Source organism: Lithobates pipiens, unplaced genomic scaffold, assembly GCF_037356315.1.
Source record: "Lithobates pipiens isolate NorthernLeopardFrog02 unplaced genomic scaffold, aLitPip1_a1.2 Scaffold_18, whole genome shotgun sequence".
NCBI lineage: Eukaryota > Metazoa > Chordata > Amphibia > Anura > Ranidae > Lithobates > Lithobates pipiens.
The window spans coordinates 327814087-327832187 of record NW_027507758.1 but is presented as its reverse complement, the minus strand read 5'-3'; the positions used below and the strand labels follow the sequence as shown (position 1 = coordinate 327832187).

Sequence of the window (18101 nt, the reverse complement as noted above, 5' to 3'; positions counted from 1 at the left end):
CTCCATGCGGCAGTGTGAACCCAGCCTTACAGAAAGTCAGAAATATGTCTTCAGATTTTATCCGATCGCTTGAAAAATGCAGAGGTGTTTATTTATTGCTTTTTTTTTAACAGTCCATTCCAGGAATTAAATTAAATTGTGACACTATATAAACGATATATACAATATATATATATATATAATTCCGGAAATGAAATTGTCACCGTAGATAAACTATATATATATATATATATATATATATATATATATATATATATATATATATATATATATATATATAATTATATAAACCATATATATATATATATCGTTTATCTACTGTGACAAATTAATTCCCGGAATGGACTGTTTAAAAAAAAATATATATATATATATATATATATATATATATATATATACAGTATATACAGACACACACATATCCTAAATATAATAAACATAAACACAGTACTCAAATATAATATAATAAGAGTTTGAAGTGCAGGGAAATAAAGTATGTAGACATAACATACAATTTAGATCCACTGTAGAAAAGATGCAATGAATTCAGATAGCAGAGAGTGGTGTAATTGTGATGTGATCAGTGGCAGGTCTAGTGGAGGAGGAGGAGGAGGCCAGCTCTCTCCCAGCCATCTGCCCCAGCACGTGTCCTGGTCCCCTGTGTGTACATTGACACCTGGCCATGTGTACTCTCTGGCTGCACTGACACCTCGGTGTCTCCCCCTGCTGTAGGGGGCGTGGCCTGTTAGACAGGATAAAATGACAGGAGCCAGGACACTATACAGACACCGCATTGGAGGAGAAGGAATAGACTCAGACAGGATCACAATGCAATCTCATCAGACAGGAGATCAGAGGAGAGCCCAGCACACTTGTGACGCTGCCAGGTCTGTCATACATCCTATTGGTATACTATAATGACTGCTGCCACTAACAGAACTGAAATGCATGAACAGTTCAGCTACTTTGACTGTTATTGTGTATAAAGCCATCAGTTTGATGTGTATGTATTTGTATGTGATGATGGTTAGCATTCAGCTGCACTTAGATGTCATTGCACAAGTAGCAAAAAATCTAACAAAAATTGCATTATTTAAAATAGCTTCAGTATTTTGTAAAATTGTATTTAAAATCACATGTAAGTATCTCCAATAGCTGTATTTCCCTGTTAGAGTCACCATACACATTACAATCTGATTGTATAATCTCAGTTAGATCTACCAACACCTATGTAGGGCCTGCTTGATCATATATAAATAGACGAGATATTTTAGGTGGCTCTTGTAACATTTTAGTTTTAGTAGATCTAAGGCCCCTTTCACGTGGGGCGGATCCGTTGGACGAACTCCGCTAGCTCAGCGTGGGATCGCTCCGTTGTTCCCCGCTAAACAGGCAGATGACAGGTCTGTCTCCGCTCTCTGTGTAGGGAGCGACCTGTCAGAGCCCCGCTGTTCTTTATGGGGAGATCGGATGAAAAGGACAGCCTGTCCGTTTTCATCCAATATTTTTCCATCCAAACTGCTGGATGGATGGCGAAAGTATCGCCATACGTCTGTTTTGAACGAATCTTGTCGGATTGGATGGCAGGTAGGTGTCAGTGGACACATCTGCACTGACATCCGCCTGCCCATAAAAGTCAATGGGTGGCCCGCTCGGAACCTCCTGAAAAACAGACAGGCAGATTCTAGAGGGTCGAGCGTGTGAAAGGGGCCTAAAGCTAATTGTAAAAGATTGTACCGTCAAATTGTAACATTTATGAATGTTACAATATGAGTATACAGTCTTTGTACAATCAGCTTTAGATTTACTACGCATATGTATTATGAGGGGTTGCCTGATCTATCTGATCAATTTGTATCCAATCAGGCAGGCCCTTGTACTACACAGTTTTTGGAGGATCTAAAGGAGATTGCATAACCAGATTGTAGTGTGTGTGACGAGCTTTATGTCCATGAGCTGTTATAGGAAATGTGTGATTGATAAAGGAGCTGCCATTTCTAATCTCCTTTTGAAACTGTATGTTGCCTGGCTATTTCTGGCCTCAGTACTTTCAGACCTGAAAATCAGCACAAAGTAAGGGTACCTATTGAGCATACTTGTGAATTAGTGACTTGCAAAATACTGAAACATTTGGATCTACACCAAAGCTAGGGAAGTAGTATGTTCAGAAGGGAAGATCAGCAATGGCAACCTCTGTATTTCCCCTTAAAGCTGAACTTTCAACCCAAACTCGCACAGGACCCTTTTTTTGGTCCGCACCAGAATCGGATCGCATTGGGTGTTCACACCCATGTGACCCGATTCCTGTCCGAACTGTCAGCTCGCACTGCGATATGTGAACTGAAATGGGAGTGTAATTAACAATGTAGTGACACTCCCAGGTACGATGCAGGAACCTGCAGTGATTTTGCAGTGTTCCTGCAATCGGGACTCAGTGTAAAATAGAAATGAAAGGTAAAACATTTGTTTATATATAAAAGAAAACATTATAAATACAAGTGATCACATACCCTTTTTAAGGAATTTTAGGGCGTCCCTTTAACCACTTCCAGACTGCCCGCCGTCGTTATATGTCGGTACTTTGATGTTTAATACCAGGGTTATGGAAGCAGATAGCTGCCATAACTCCGGTATCTTGTTAAAATGGCAGGCGGTCCTCTTTGCGATAAAAGTGGTCTCAGTGGCGGATTCGCCGTGAGATCACCTTTATCTGCGGCGGAAGAGGTGCCCACACCCCCTCCCGCTGTGTTCCCCTAGTCGATGATCCGATCCTTTCCCCTCAGAGGCACTAAGTCGAGTGAGGGAATGATGGCCCCCACTCGACTCAATGACATTGGATAATGGAAGCGACTTCAAACGTTACTTCTACCCAACAGTTTTTTTTTCATTGCATTTAAGTGTAAATGTGAGATCTGAGGTCTTTTTGATCCCAGATTTCACATTAAAGAGGTCCTGTTATGCTTTTTTTCTATTACAAGGGATGTTTACATTCCTTGTAATAGGAATAAAAGTGATCTAATTTTTTTTTAAAAGGGACGGTGTTAGAAATAAAAAATAAAAAGTTAAATAAATAAGAAAAAAAAAAGAATTTAAAGCGCCCCTTTCCCGCCATGCTCGCACGCAGAAGGGAAAGCATACATAAGTTGCACCTGCAAACGTGATGTATCGCTGCAATTGTTAGTGTGAGAGCAATACTTCTAGCACTAGACCTCCTCTGTAACTCAAAACTGGTGACCTGTAGACATTTTAAAACGTCGCCTATGGAGATTTTTACGTGTCAAAGTTTGTCGCTATTCCACGAGCAGGCACAATTTTGAAGCGTGACATGTTGGGTATCAATTTACTTGGCATAACATTATCTTTCACAATGTAAAAAAAATTGGGATAACTTTACTGCTTTTTTTATTTTTTAATTAAAAAAAAAAAGTGTATTTTTTTCACAAAAAAGTGCGTTTGTAAGAGCGCTGCGCAAATATGGTGTGACATAAAGTATTGCAATGACCGCCATTTTATTCTCTAGGGTGTCTGAAAAAAAATATATATGATGTTTGGGGGTTCTAAGTAAATTTTCTGGCAAGAGAAAATGATTTTAACTTATAAACAACAAGTTTGAAAAATAGGCCCGGCCCTTAAGTGGTTAAGGAGTAGTTCATTTGGGGTAAGTGCTTGTTGTCTTCTGTAAGTGGTCACACTGAGAGCCCTTTGTGTATTTTCCAGGTGTGCGAGGATGTGGAGACCCTGGTATGAAACTCCAGTGACATCAATACCCACACAGCAAACCTCTAACAATACACTGCAGGTAATTACCCAAACAAATGTGGTGAACATGGTGCTCCTATGTATTATTGTATGAAAAAAAGAGGTTTGTAATGGCCTCTATACAGACCATATCATTATTAGTGCTATTATCCTTTGTTTTCATTTATATAATTGCTTATTTTTTGCTTACAACACAGTTATACAGTCTTAAAGCGGAACTAGCTTCAGTGGTGTCACTAGGATGGGTGTCACCTGGTGTGGTAAAACAGGGTGTCACACACACGCTCCCTCCCCCCAGCAGACTCTCTCTTGTGTAGCCTGCCGCAGTGCCCTGCAGGGGAGGCTAGCTTCTGGCAGATCTGTACGCTGTCACAGATGGGAGTGACACCAACGTGCTTGGATATCACTTCCTACTTGATGGTGTCACCCCTCTGACATATGTCACTCAGATGTGGTCGCCCCCCATAGCGACGCCAATGACTAAACTTACCTTCGCTTCAATGGTCCCATTCCTCGCCGGCCCTGGCACCTTCTGCTGTGTGCCAGTCTTTGATCACCTTCATTGGCTGGTGCAGGGTGATGTCACTCACACACAGACTGGGCCAGTTGTGTAAATTGAGCTGCACATGCACAGCTCATTTTACATTCTGGAGAAGACAACAAGCAGGCAGGTAGGTATATCTTATTGCAGAAGAGCCATTGCATGTCTCTTCTGCAATAGAGAGTGTACCTGCTTGCTGTTTGTGACAGCAGAACTTTAGTTCGACTTTAAGCTGGCCATACACTGTGCAAATTTTTAGCATGTTCTCGATAAAGCGATTAAAATTAGCTGTGCAGGTGCCTGTGTTAGTCCTCTCCCTGACAAATTAACAAAAAAAAAAAATTAGTAACAATTTCCCATTGAAGTATGAAAAAGTGAAATTGGCAGCAAAAGCATGAAATAGGAACTTTGCCATCTTTGCCATTCTGAAGCTTCCTTCCAACCACTTTGCATATTATTTTATATATACTGCAGTGGCGGCTGGTGCTCAAATTTTTTTTTGTGGGGGGGGGGGGGGGGCACAAACAAACTGAAAGACTTTGAAAAAACCCCCATCAATTGCAGCCTCACTGTTCCATCAAACGCAGCCACTGTGCCCAGCGCAGCCACTGTGCCCATCAATTGCTGCCACTGTACCATCCAGCACAGCCACTGTGCCAAACGCAGCCACTGTGCCCATCAATTGCCGCCACTGTGCCCATAAATTTCCGCCACTGTGTCATCAAACGCAGCCACTGTGCCCTTCTAATGCAGCCTCGCTGTGCCCATCTAATGCAGCCTCGCTGTGCCCAATCTAATGCTACCTCATACGCAACTATATGTGCACAGGCATGTTTTTTCAAAACGTTAAATTTTATATGTTAAAAAAAAAATTTAAATGTAAAAAATACACAAGCCCAAGTAAACTGATACAGCAGAGCAACCCTTACTGCTCATATTTAGCACTGCCTGTGTATGACAGTCACTGTGTATAAAAATCTCCTCCTTGATTATTGCTGTTTGCCCTTAAACCAAACATGGAACAAAACTAGTACAATGTGTGTAGCCAGGTTGAGCTATAATCAGTCCCTTTCTCCAGAGCTCTTTATTTACATTGTTTTTTTTTTCCTTCTCTATCCTTCACCCACACAATCCCTTTTTATACACAGCAAACAACAAAGCTGATCGGTCTTACCTGCACATACTGTCCACTGTATGATGTGTCAGACCACTCCTCACCATCCATCACACTTCAATAGGCATCTCCTCTATCCACCGACTAGGAGCTGTGCACTCACTCTGCTTCCTGGTCTGAGTCACGTGGTGTGCACAACATCAATCCCAGCATGCTCCGCTCCTCTCCTGCCTCATCCTCACTTAAACAAAGCAGCTCCTGCCTGTAGGCAAGCTGCCGATCTGCGCTTTTGATTGCGCCGCAAGGCGTATTAAAAGCCTGCAAATGAAGCGCAACTTCTGCAATCTTGTTATTGCATTGACGTGGCGCTTCCCATAAGACACTGTGTTCGGCGCCCGAACACAGTGCACTTAAAGAACATTTTTTTCTTTTTTTTTAAATGGGACTTTAAAAAAAAAAATATAATCTTTTTTTTGTCACTGCTGGGAGTGGGGGGGGGGGGAGGCACAGCGCCTGTGCACCCCCTATGGATGGGCCGCCACTGATATACTGGGATTCTGTACTTGCTAAAAATGCTGCAGAAATCTCCCTCCACTGAGTCTGGCTGCAGCCATTTTAACTGTGGGCAGCTGCAGCTGCTGCCCGTTCACTTCCTGGATTTCCACAGACACACGATGGCAGACCTACAGCTCTGCAGCTCTCATTGGCCTTCTTATGACTCATCCCCCTCCCTTCCTGGGGAAATCTTACGAGAGAGAGCTGTGCACGATGTCACAAGCTTAGGCTAATGACCAGACAAGAAGAAGGAAGTGGGCTGTATAAGGTATTTACTGGCAGAAAAAAAAAATGTTTTACTATCCAAAGTTAAAACAACAAGAGCAGAAGATTTATTAGGCGAAAAGAAAGAAAGAAAGTTCCGCTTTAAGAACTGTCCTTGTTCCAGACATCTTCATCATCTCAGTACAAAGCAATGCAACAATGGATTCAAACTTCTTACATTACATCTCCCTTTCTATGTGCAGATTTATCATTCTCACTTTTCATTGTAAGCAGTTAGCATTGTTTTTGTAATTAATAATATTACATTTACTATGTTATGGGTAACTCCTTTTATTTCCTTGTGATCTAAGAATTGTTATCTTCTATTTTAGTCACACAGTTCAAATCAGGGAGCCATCAGCGAAAAAGCGAAACTGCCAGCTTTTCAGCACCCTGTTAAGTAAGTACATGATTGCATATATAAGTGATAGTCGGTTTATCAAATTGGGATGACCTTGTAACTGCTTAACCAATATGTACGGTAACATATAAAGTATGCTCAGCTTTAAAGTGTTACTAAAGGCAAAACTATTATTTTTTTCATTTTGGATAGAGTAAGGCTCGGTTCACACAGGGGCGACTTGTCCAGGCGACTTCGCCGCCTGACAAGTCGCGCCCCGTTCTGTACTACGGGACCATTCTAATAGGAGCGACTCAAGTCGCTCCGACTTAGAAAAAAGGTTCCTGTACTACTTTTGCGGCGACTTCGGGCGACTTGCATTGACTACAGAAGTCGTTTTGCAAGTCGCCGCTGAGGTCGCGGCAGGTCGCGGCGCTGCAAGTCGTGCCGCCTACTGTGTGAACCGAGCCTAAGGGAAGGTTATAACCCTGTCAGTTTTCTTTTATTTATTTTTTATATATATATTTATTTATTTTTGTTTTTTTACCATCTGTGTCCCATTGGGGAGATTTCCTTTCACTTCCTGTACCACAGCCAACACTGAAAGTGAGAGGAAATCCCTCCAAAGTCAGTGTATCCCAGTGTGTCACCAGGGTTGTCAGAACTCCCCATTGGAAGATTTTCCCCACTGTTAGGCTGAATTCACACCTATGCACTTTTAGTGATTTTTGCATTTTGCAGATTTGCACTACAGTCCATTTAACATGGTTTTCTATGAAACACGTTCTGTAGTGCAAATCTGCAAAATGCAAAAAGCATTACAAATGCATAGGTGTGAATCCAGCCTAACACTTGTTGCCTGGTGGAACATTTCTAGAATCAAGCTATTTTCACATGGGAGCAGGTCCATAGCTCTCTGTAAGGTTTGAGTCAATTCACAGTGGGAGTTTACAGAACAATTGGGGGAGGGGGGGGGGGGGAGCAGTAAGACAAATAGGACAGTGTGAATATGTATATACACTATATTACCCAAAGTATTGGGACACCTGCCTTTACACACACATTAACCTTAATAGCATCCCGGTCTTAGTCCGTAGGGTTCAATATTGAGTTGGACCACCCTTTGCAGCTATACAGGCATGCCCCACTTTAAAGTACACAATGGGGTTTATTTACTAAAGCTGGAAAGTACAAAATCAGGCTCACTTCTGCATAGAAACCAATCAGCTTCCATGTTTTATTACGAAAGCTTAATAGAACAAGCTGGGGTTAGAAGCTCATTGGTTTCTATGCAGAAGTGAGCCTGATTTTGCACTTTCCAGCTTTAGTAAATAAACCCCATTGTGTACTTAAAAGGGGGGTATGCCTGTAACAGTTTCAACTCTTCTGGGAAGGCTGTCCACAAGGTTTAGAAGTATGTCTATGGGAATGTTTGACCATTCTTCCATAAATACAAGGATGAGCAAGTTTAGGGTGAAGGAACTTGACTGGCCTGCACAGAGCCCTGACCTCACTCGATAGAACACCTTTGGGATGAATTAGAGCTGAGACTGCGAGCCAGGCCTTCTCATCCACATCAGTTCCTGACTTCACAAATGCGTTTCTGGAAGAATGGTCAAACATTCCCGTAGACCAAGGGTATTCAATTAGCGGACCTCCAGCTTTTGCAGAACTACAATTCCCATGAGGCATAGCAAGACTCTGACAGCCACAAGCATGACACCCAGAAGCAGAGGCATGATGGGACTTATAGTTTTGCAACAGGCAACAGGTCTGCTAATTGCATATCCCTGCCATAGACACACTCCTAAAACCAGTGGACAGCCTTCCCAGAAGAGTTGAAGCTGTTATAGCTGTAAAGGGAGGGGCAACTCAATATTGAACCCTATGGACTAAGACTGGGGTGTAAGGCAGGTGTCCCAATACTTTTGACAATGGAGTGTATATGCAGATGTGGAGAGAGAGCTGCGTTTGTACTATTAAGAGGAGGTTTGTTTTTTGATGATGTCTTGGAGCTGCATAGTGGAAAAAGCAGTGTGATAATATATCTGCAATCTGTTTGTTGTTGTAGTGGAGAGAGGGAGGGTGCTGCAATCATGAGATAAACTTCCTATGATAAGTAAAGACACTTCAGAGGCTAGATTGGATTGTGAAGAGGTTTATTGAACTGTTACTGCTCTGACAGTTTAGGAAATGCTGCCTTTCTTTTTTTTGAGAGACACAGATTTTGTAACACAGTATCATCATTTAGTTTCCCAGCAATTGTTTAAAGCTGACTTCCAGACACAAATCATTTCAATATGTTTCTCAATAGCCACAAAGCATATATCCACTTGTGTACATCAAATGCTTTTGCAAATCCAGATACTATCTAGTAAAAGTAACAGTGACATCATCACTGTGCTGTACACCAGTGGTTCTCAACCCCCGTCCTCAAGTACCCCCAACAGGCCATGTTTGCAGGTTTTCCTTTATCTTGCACAGGTGCTATAAATCAGAGTCAATGGTTTGGTATTTTGTGTAGCTATTTTATCTAAGGGAAACTCTCAAAACATGGCCTGTTGGGGGTACTTGGGGACTGAGGTTGAGAACCTCTGGTGTACATGACCTGTTCGGAGAGGAGAGCTGTGGAAAAGACCCAGCAGGCTCTTCCCTGCAAAAAACGACAGAGGGGGCAGAGACAAGGCCAGTCACCCTGCACAAGGAGAGAGCGCAGCTCTGCCTGGTCTTTATTACAGGACGCTCCTGTACAGAGATTCACATTTGATTACTACATAGATCTGGAAGAAGTACACAAAGTACAGCAAGATTTAAGTAGGAATACACACCACAAATGTATTTAGACAATATTTGCTTATTCTGAAGTTAGCTTTAGGCCTCATTCACAGGGTGAAAATTTTTCAGTTGCTGTCCAAATGGAGAAGGTGAACAGGTACAGTGACAGTCTACAGCTGTCCACTCATGCTTGCTTGGATACAGGCACACAGCCAATGATACCCTTCGGGTTAAGGACAGAGGATTGTCTCTGCGCAATTTATTTACGTTCAGGGACAAATAACCGCAGGTAATTGGTGACCGTGCAATTATGTTAGATGACATTTTCATTATTTTGAACATTTTGACATTTACATTATTTTGCTGTAGGATAGTGATGGCGAACCTTGGTACCCCAGAACTACATTTCCCATGATGCTCATGCACTCTGCAGTGTAGTGGAGCATCATGGAAAATGTAGTTCCAAAACATCTGGGGTGCCAAGGTTCGCCATCACTGCTCTAGGATAAGGCACATCACTTTGTATGGGCTAGCACAAAGGAGCCATTAAACAATCGGAATAATACTAAGAAAAAAAACAACACACAATAATTATACAATTGGTTAAATCTTTAGTGGAATAGTTTTATTGGCCATAGTGTCATTTAAGGGGTAACCTTAAATAAATAAATAAAATATTAAATACTAAATATAGCCATCCTGGCTAAAACAAAAATATCAACCAGAAAAAAATACAGTCACATTGTCCATCCAGATATTATGGACGACTAAACCTCTACTTAACAAACACTGTGACAAGAGTTTCAAGTGGTTCTAAAGCCTTAGCATTATCCATTCTATGCATCTATAAGGTGAAAAAAAAAAACCTTCTGTGCTGCAAGATCCCCCCAGCACCCCCTTATCATTACCCAAGCCCGATCCTGATCCTGCAATGTGCATGAGAGCAGCTAGTCTCTCTGCTGTCTCCCTCCTGATTGGACAGATTGATAGCAGCGGGAGCCATGTAATTCAGTGTCATTTAAATACTGTGACAAGGGAGCAGGACAGAACAGCCCAATCTGTGTCAATAGAGTGCCCCCCATAGCAAGTGGCTTGTTATGGGGGGCACTTGTCAAAGAGGAGCCAGGAAGGGGAGGGGGGCCCAGAAGAGAAGGATCGGGGCTTCTCTGTGCAAGACCACAGTCAGGTCCACAGGACATAGTAGGAGGCAGCATATTTTTATAGGTGTTGAAAGTGTGGACTAAGAGCACCCTCCAATATAAACCAATGGCAGCCTTTTGCTATGGGATGAATCCTGCTGCAATCGCCAATGGCAACCTGCAGAGCAAAGAGAGAGGGAGGAAAGTATGCCCCTTAGTGCTATCCCATGGAGTCCCGCTCAGCGCCAGGGATCCTTCCAATCTGTTGTAAGCCATGTCTCAAGGCAAACAGCAACATACAACATACGGTAACCCATACAAACCAGCAAGGGCCCAAATTTCAGCCAGGCTTTGTTAAAATCGTTTTGCTATGGATTACTGCACTTTTCACTAATTTTGGTACTAAATGTATTACAATATATATTTCATTGTGATGCCAGTTCCCGAATGTTCTTTCCCTTTTTCACCTACAGGCTATATAACATTGTTCTGTTTGTCTTACCTTTCAGGTTGTTCTGGCCCAAGTCAAAGTGTTACGATTTTCTGTACCAGGAGGCAGAGGAACTGCTGAGGAACTTCCCAGTTCAGGCTACGATCTCCTTGTATCAAGAATCAGACAGCAGCAGCGAGGATGAAGAATTAGTTGAGAATTAAACGTATTCAATGTATAATGTTGTAAGTTACAGTATATTGTAATCAGGGATGCAGTTCTGGTCCTTGCAGGCCATTATATTTCAAATCTCAGGGCAAATGTATGTCTATGCATTGTGGCGCTTTACTACAATGCACATTACATGTGTGTTGCCCTTCATTAATGCCAACTAATGCAACACATGGCAAAACACCATAGTGCATTATGGCAAACATTTTGTGACCTGTTTCAATAACTGGGATGTTTTGTGTGTCAGAAGCGCATTGATTTCAATGGACTGCCATAATGCTACACATAAGGAACGTTAACACGCGTGCATTAACACTCCACAAGTGTTAATGGGCCTATAATGAAGCCAGTACCTGAGTACAATGTAAATAGTGTTGGGAGCATTTTAAAACCAAGATGATGTAGCATATGTACAGATAGTTACATAGTTAGTAAGGTCGAATAAAGACACCAGTCCATCCAGTTCAACCTGAGTGAGTGTCTATAATTGTTCCTATCCCTGTACATTGCACACTCACATTGGTCCCGACCCACAAGGAGCCCACAATCCAAGGTCCCCATTCATATACTAGGGCCAATTTTGGACAGAAGCCAATTAACCTACCTGCATGTCTGATGATGATGGATGTCAATTTAAAGGAGAACTCCAAGCATTGACTATAATTGAGCAGTGAACCACTATCCATAAGCACTTGTAGTAGTAGTGCTAAATCAGAAAGTTCACTCATTTTTTCCCTAAATGAAAAATGTCAGGACAGAAATATGGCCATGCCATTAGGGACTTACTTTGAAAGGTGCACACTTCAGGGTTGACATATCTATCTTTACTTCATTGTCATGTGAATCACTGACCTAAAAAAAAACATGTGAAAATGTTAAGACACCTGTGTCTTCTTCTGGGTCAGTGATGACTTGAGCAGTGAAGGAAGAATGAGTCCTTACTCTTAGTATTATAAAATGTACTGCATCTACAGTAGATTCCATGAAGTAACCATATCTACCTCTGCATGGGGTTGTATTATACAGTTGCATGATCTGTGCTATGCATTTTCCTTCCTATCTCTCTCTCTCTTTGTAAGAGATAACGAGGGTGATTGGGAATACCAAAATATACAAATCTGAGCAACTGGGGTTCCCAGATCTCTGGATTACTGGCACCAAGGGGGATTTAAACTAGTGGGATGGTCTGTTATGTAACAGTTAGACCAACAAGAGAGACAGACACCTGGGGCATGTAAACTCTGTTACCCATTTCCTTTTCAAGGCCTAATTATCACTTATGACAGTGTATGTTTTAAGCAGAGCTTGACAGCTAATGTCCTGAGAGCTACAGCATATGCATACTTTTATTTCTATTTTCAATTTACTCACTGATGGATGAATCTATAAAACGGACACTCTGATAGTTGCCATAATGACTGACCAAGGCCATCATTATTTGACTGCAACACTGTGTCATTTTTGCATTGTTTTACTTTCCACTCTTAATTCAAGAGATTACTACTATAAAAGAAATCTGTTTAAATACATCTCCATAAAACCCTTTGTAATATACTAAGACTCTTTGCTGTTCTTTACTGAAATAATAGCCTCCTATTTATTCTGTGTTATTGCAAAAATTATGGATATTTATTTTAGTAAAAACCCTGGAAATGAGAAATATCTGATCTATGACTGTCACAAATGCTGTCATCCTGTATTACGATGGATCCATGTGTGTCAGCTATGCCATCTAGGCACATATGCCTGAATTATAGACCTCCACTAATGTCTTAAAACAGACAGTAGTGGAAAAACAAACATACATTGATTGTAATATAATGTTCTATGTGGTGTTGGTATAGTCTTCTTCCACTGCAGGAACGTAGTCTTCCAATCTAGAACTATGCAGACACGTGTAGATGCCAACACAATCTATGCAGCTGAACCACAGCAAGCACTTTCTGCCTTGAATGTAAATGTATATACTTATTTATTTCATTTGTACTTTTTCTACGTTGTAAGATATTATTTATAATAAAATATTAAATGGTTACGTCTACTTGTTATCTTTAAGAAAAGTATAATAATGTAGGTAGTAAAAGAAGAGAGACAATGAAACTTGGAGAAAAACAGCTTTACACTTTCTTAGTGTATTTAATAATGTTCACCAAATGTTATCATTGATGACACACTCATCACTAATGCCCCGTACACACGATAGGATTTTCCGACAAAACAAAATCCATGTTTTTTTCCAACGGATGTTGGCTTAAACTTATTTTTCATCCATGCGGTCACACAAATCTTTTCGGAAATACCGAACGTCAAGAAGGCGGTGACGTACAACACGTATGACGAGCCAAGAAAATTGAAGTTCAATAGCCAATGCGGCTCTTCTGCTTGATTCCGAGCATGCGTGGAACTTTGTGCGTCGGAATTGTGTACACACGATCGGAATTTCCGACAACAAAACCTGGATCCAGATCTCAAATTTTGTATGTCAGAAATTCCAATGGAAAATGTCCGATGGAGCCTACACATGGTCGGAATTTCCAACAACAAGCTCCCATTGAACATTTTCCGTTGGAAAAACTGACCGTGTGTACGGGGCATAACGCTTCAACAATATACTTTGATTGCCTTTCAATATTAACACTTGTGTGTATGTGTCAGTATGATTAGTGTAAGGCTATAACACTGATTTCTAATAAAAATACAATTGCTCACATTGCATAAGCAGGTGCCTCTTGATGCCTGCAACCCAGTTCCATTTTCCTGTAGAACAGTGGTCTCCAAACTGCGGCCTGGGGGTCAAATGTGGCCTTTTGCCTGCCTATATCTAGCACTTGGCACTATTACTCCCAGTGACACCAACAAGCGAGCACTATTCTCCCCGCTGGCACCAACAATGGTGCACTATTTCTTACCCTGCTACCAACATTGGGGCACTATTCCTTCCACTGATACCAATGATGGGGCATGATTCCTCCCATTGCCACCAACGATGGGGCACTAGTCCTCCCACTAATACCAATGATGGGTTATTGTTTACTACTAGGGTTACACCGATACTAGTGTCAGTGTCTGTGCCAGTACCGAGCATTTGCACGAGTCCCTCCGGTCCCCCTCCATGGTCCCCTGGTCCCCCCTGTCCCAGATCTGTCAGGATGGAGAGCGGAGGAAGGAGCCAGTAAATATGTTTTTTTACTGGTTCCTTGCTTTTCCAGATGAACAGAATCAGTGATCAGTCACTGCCTCTGTCCATTTATAACTGTCACTGAGCATCGTAAACTGAGTTTTTGATGTCTCCGTTTACGAATGGAGAGGAGGCGCTGTCTCCTGTCCATTCATCCTCAGTGCAGCTGATTGTGCAGAGAAAGGGACTGGGGAATCGTGTCCTCAGTCTCTTTCCCTGTCTCAAAGGGGAGATGTCAGAGGTCTGTTCAGACCCCTGATATCTCACCAAAGTCCCCCCCCGGCTGATAAAAACCCCAAAAAAAGAAAGAAAGAATTGCAATAAATATAAACGTTAAAATTGTAAAACAAATAAATAAACAAAACACCGACATCCAAAAAAAAGAAAAGCATTGTAAAAAAATTATAAAACAATATAAATTGTAAAAAATAATTTAAAAAAATTGAATTGTAAAAAAAAGTTTAAATAAACTACTGACACAGTCCATGCATCATCAGTGCCCATCAGTGCTGCATATTAGTGCCACTGTCACATGACATTAAAAAGTATCGGTATCGGTATCAGCGAGTACTTGAAAAAAAGTCTGTCTGTCTTAAAAAAGTGGTATCAATGCACTCCTATTTACTATCACTGAGAATTGTTATTCAAATATCAACCAGTAGTGTGGCCACAGGCTATGGCTTGTCTTTTTTCAAATCCTACAGACATCTATTCAATAATTAGGTTGTCCCTTACATTGATGACGAGCCAACAATGAGGTGCAGGGTGCACTACAAGTAAGAGGAACCAAACTGTGGGTACCTGGAAGTTCCAGCTACTTAGCTAAACAGGCAGATTCATTATATTCTGTATATATATATATTTATTTGTTTATTTTTGTATTGAAAACTATCTAATTTAATTTATGAGCCCCTAAATTAGAAAGAAATCGCTTAATCTGAGCACAATAGTGCAGTACCATGCTGCTGTAAAAGGCTAAAATGGGCTATTCTATTCTACCAGTTGAATTCTCCAAAGTCAAATTTTTTGGTGCTCTTATTCTATATTACAATAGGCAATAGTTCTAGATAGCTCTCACAGTAATGCAATATAAAGGCATTTAGTACAAAAGGTCTGTAAGCTATTTTACATAAATTGTTATGATGGCTATTATAAAAGTGGTGCACATAAGTGCAGGACATGTGTAAGGCTAAGAAAATGCATACTTTTGGACTCATTGGGAAACATTTATCAATAAAGAATTGTGACAGACACATTATTTTAAACAAATAGGAAAATGTATCAACATCATGTAGTGTGATTTTTAATTGGTAAATACAGTTAAATGAAATGCTTTTGTACAGAGCAGCCCCCCGATCCTTCTCTTCTGGGGTCCCTCTCTGACTCTCCAAGCCCCTTCTCTTCGCCAAATGCCCCCATAGCCGCTTTCCGTGGGGGCACCCATGCGAGCTAGCTCCCGAGCCATGCTGCTACGTCTATTGACACAGACAGTGGGACTCAGCCCTGCCCTACATTACTGGTCACAGGATTTGATTGGAAAAGAATAAGGGTAACAGCGCTCTCTGCAGGGACAACTCAAGCGGCAAAACTGTAATCCTTGAAGTGTAGTTTATTCGTACATCAGAGTGACAATAAAACAAGCACATGGTGCTTTGAGGGGTCACAGACCCCCAAAGCATCCTCCCAATGTTGAGGGCATGTGGCCTGGTACGGTTCAGGAGGGGGGGCACGCTCTCATCGCCCCTCTTTTCCTGCAGCCTGCCAACGGCCATTTTTAAAACTTTTTTTTGCATTGATACATGTCCCCTGGGGCAGGACCCAGGTCCCAAAACACTTTTTAGGACAATAACTTGCATATAAGCCTATAAAATTACCACTTTAGATTTTTAACATTCGAGTCCCATAGACTTTAATAGGGTTCTAAAGTTCACATGAAGTTTAGGTCTGTTCGCAGGTTCTGGTGCGAACCGAACAGGGGGGTGTTCGGCTCATCCTTACTGATGACCGTGGATTTTATATCTTTTTTGACGTTCATTTGTTACTTCCTTTTACAAAGATTTTTATTGTAAAGTAACAAGTTTATGAGCCAATACAATAGGCTTACATCAAGATTTCAGTACAGATAGTTAACAGTGGAGTATAATTCAAGCAGATTGTCATCTAACCATGTACACATTCCCTGGATCAAAACAGACCCTGGGTTTAACTTAAATGTAACACAAACATGGCCTGCAGTATGCCAGAAGCCTATAGTAATCATATCTGGAAAAGTGGAGAGTTGAAAGAAGAGGGAAGGAAAAAGGAGGAATGAAAAGGGTCAAGAGTAGGTCAGAAGGGATAGATGGTGTGGAGAGCCAAAGAGGATTAGCGGGGTCTGGAGAGAAGAGAGGGAAGTCGGAAAGAGGAGGTGGGGGGAAAGGAAGAGGAGGACGGGCCCACGGGGTGTGCCCTACCGAGCTCCTACAGCGACAACAAGGTAACATCGAATCTGGGAGAATGGTGGTACTCAATCCAGGGTTGCCAGACTCTAAGAAATTTAGTATGGGTGTCGGAGAGAACAGAAGACAATTTTTCATTGACCATAACATCATTCAGACGGTTTTTGACTGCCTCAAAGCTAAGGGCCAGGGTTCTCCATGTTCGCGCTATTGTCAGCTTAGTTGCGGTAAAAAGATGCTGTGCCAGTTGTCGTTCTGGGCATAGTAGTACTGAAATTTATTTACCAAGAAGAGCCTCGAACGGATCCTTCTTTAGGTTCACCCGGAGTAAACTGCGAAGTAACGCGTAAACCCTGACCTATAGTCTGCACACTCTCGGGCACGTCCACCAAATATGGGCCATAGTGCCCTCCTGGTCGCACCCCCTGAAGCAGAGAGGGGAACAGGTGGGGACGAATCGGGCTAAGCGCGTCGGGGTATAGTACCACCGGTATAGGACCTTGTAGTCATTCTCCAGGATCGTGACGTTGCATGAGCATTTTGATAGGGTCAGGGCCATTGCTTGCCAGTCCTCCGGATCAAGCCGCCTCCCCGGCTCCTTCTCCCACTGCAGATAATGGGAGCGAACCGGGGGTTTCTTAATGGAGATCAAGGCTGAATATATTAAAGATATCAGACCAGGAGAGATAATGCTGTGGAGGAAGTGGCGGATCTGGAGATATCTAAAACATTCCCTTAAGGGTATATCGTGAGACGAGCGCAGGGCTGCAAATGATAGTATTCTAGTAGGAGTAAGTAGTGAGTGAACGTCTGCAAAACCATTCAGGATCCACCAGTTGAATTGTGCTGAGTTATCAAGACCCGGGAGGAAAAGAGGGCAACAAAGGAGTCGCAGCAGCGGGAGATGGGGAGAAGCTAACCCTGCAGAATACTTCACCGAGTCCCAAACTCTCAAAGTGTGGAGCATACAGGGCCCCGTAATCGTAGGGCGGTGTTTTGGTGGGAGCCAGGATAAAGAGGAGATTGAGATGGGGTCAACTTCAAGTAGGTCGATAGCAGCCCACAATGGGAGCTAATACGTCTCATGGAGGTGAGAGAGCGGTGCTATGGTGGCTGCTATATAGTAGTCTCTTAAATTTGGGACCGCAAGGTCGCCATTCGCTCTTTTAGCGAACATGATTTGTCTGTTGATACGGGGGCGAGACGAACCCCAGATAAATTGTAAGATCCTATGCTGATGAATATTGAGGATATGCGAAGGGACCGGAATTGGAAGAACCCAAAAGTAATATAGTAGCTTCGGGAGATATGCCATTCTGATGGCTGATATTCTCCCA

At 42.0% G+C, this 18101-nt stretch overlaps 1 protein-coding gene across 1 annotated transcript; it reads left to right on the top strand.

Annotated features, from left to right (window-relative positions):
- The first annotated feature begins 745 nt into the window (after window positions 1–745).
- On the top strand, window positions 746–13139 carry RIPPLY2 (ripply transcriptional repressor 2). The gene is made up of 4 exons (XM_077487315.1): window positions 746–887; window positions 3718–3799; window positions 6566–6633; window positions 10997–13139. Exons 1-4 carry the CDS (start codon window positions 760–762, stop codon window positions 11139–11141), a joined length of 423 nt encoding a protein of 140 aa, XP_077343441.1. The 5' UTR covers window positions 746–759; the 3' UTR covers window positions 11142–13139.
- The last annotated feature ends 4962 nt before the right edge of the window (window positions 13140–18101 follow it).

Bases quoted from the DNA above. Each gene is read 5' to 3' on its own strand.
- RIPPLY2 (XM_077487315.1), top strand. From the start codon at position 760: ATGACAGGAGCCAGGACACTATACAGACACCGCATTGGAGGAGAAGGA. The intron at 3,800-6,565 runs GTAATTACCCAA...CTTCTATTTTAG, and splicing joins CCTCTAACAATACACTGCAG to TCACACAGTTCAAATCAGGG. The intron at 6,634-10,996 runs GTAAGTACATGA...CTTACCTTTCAG, and splicing joins GCTTTTCAGCACCCTGTTAA to GTTGTTCTGGCCCAAGTCAA.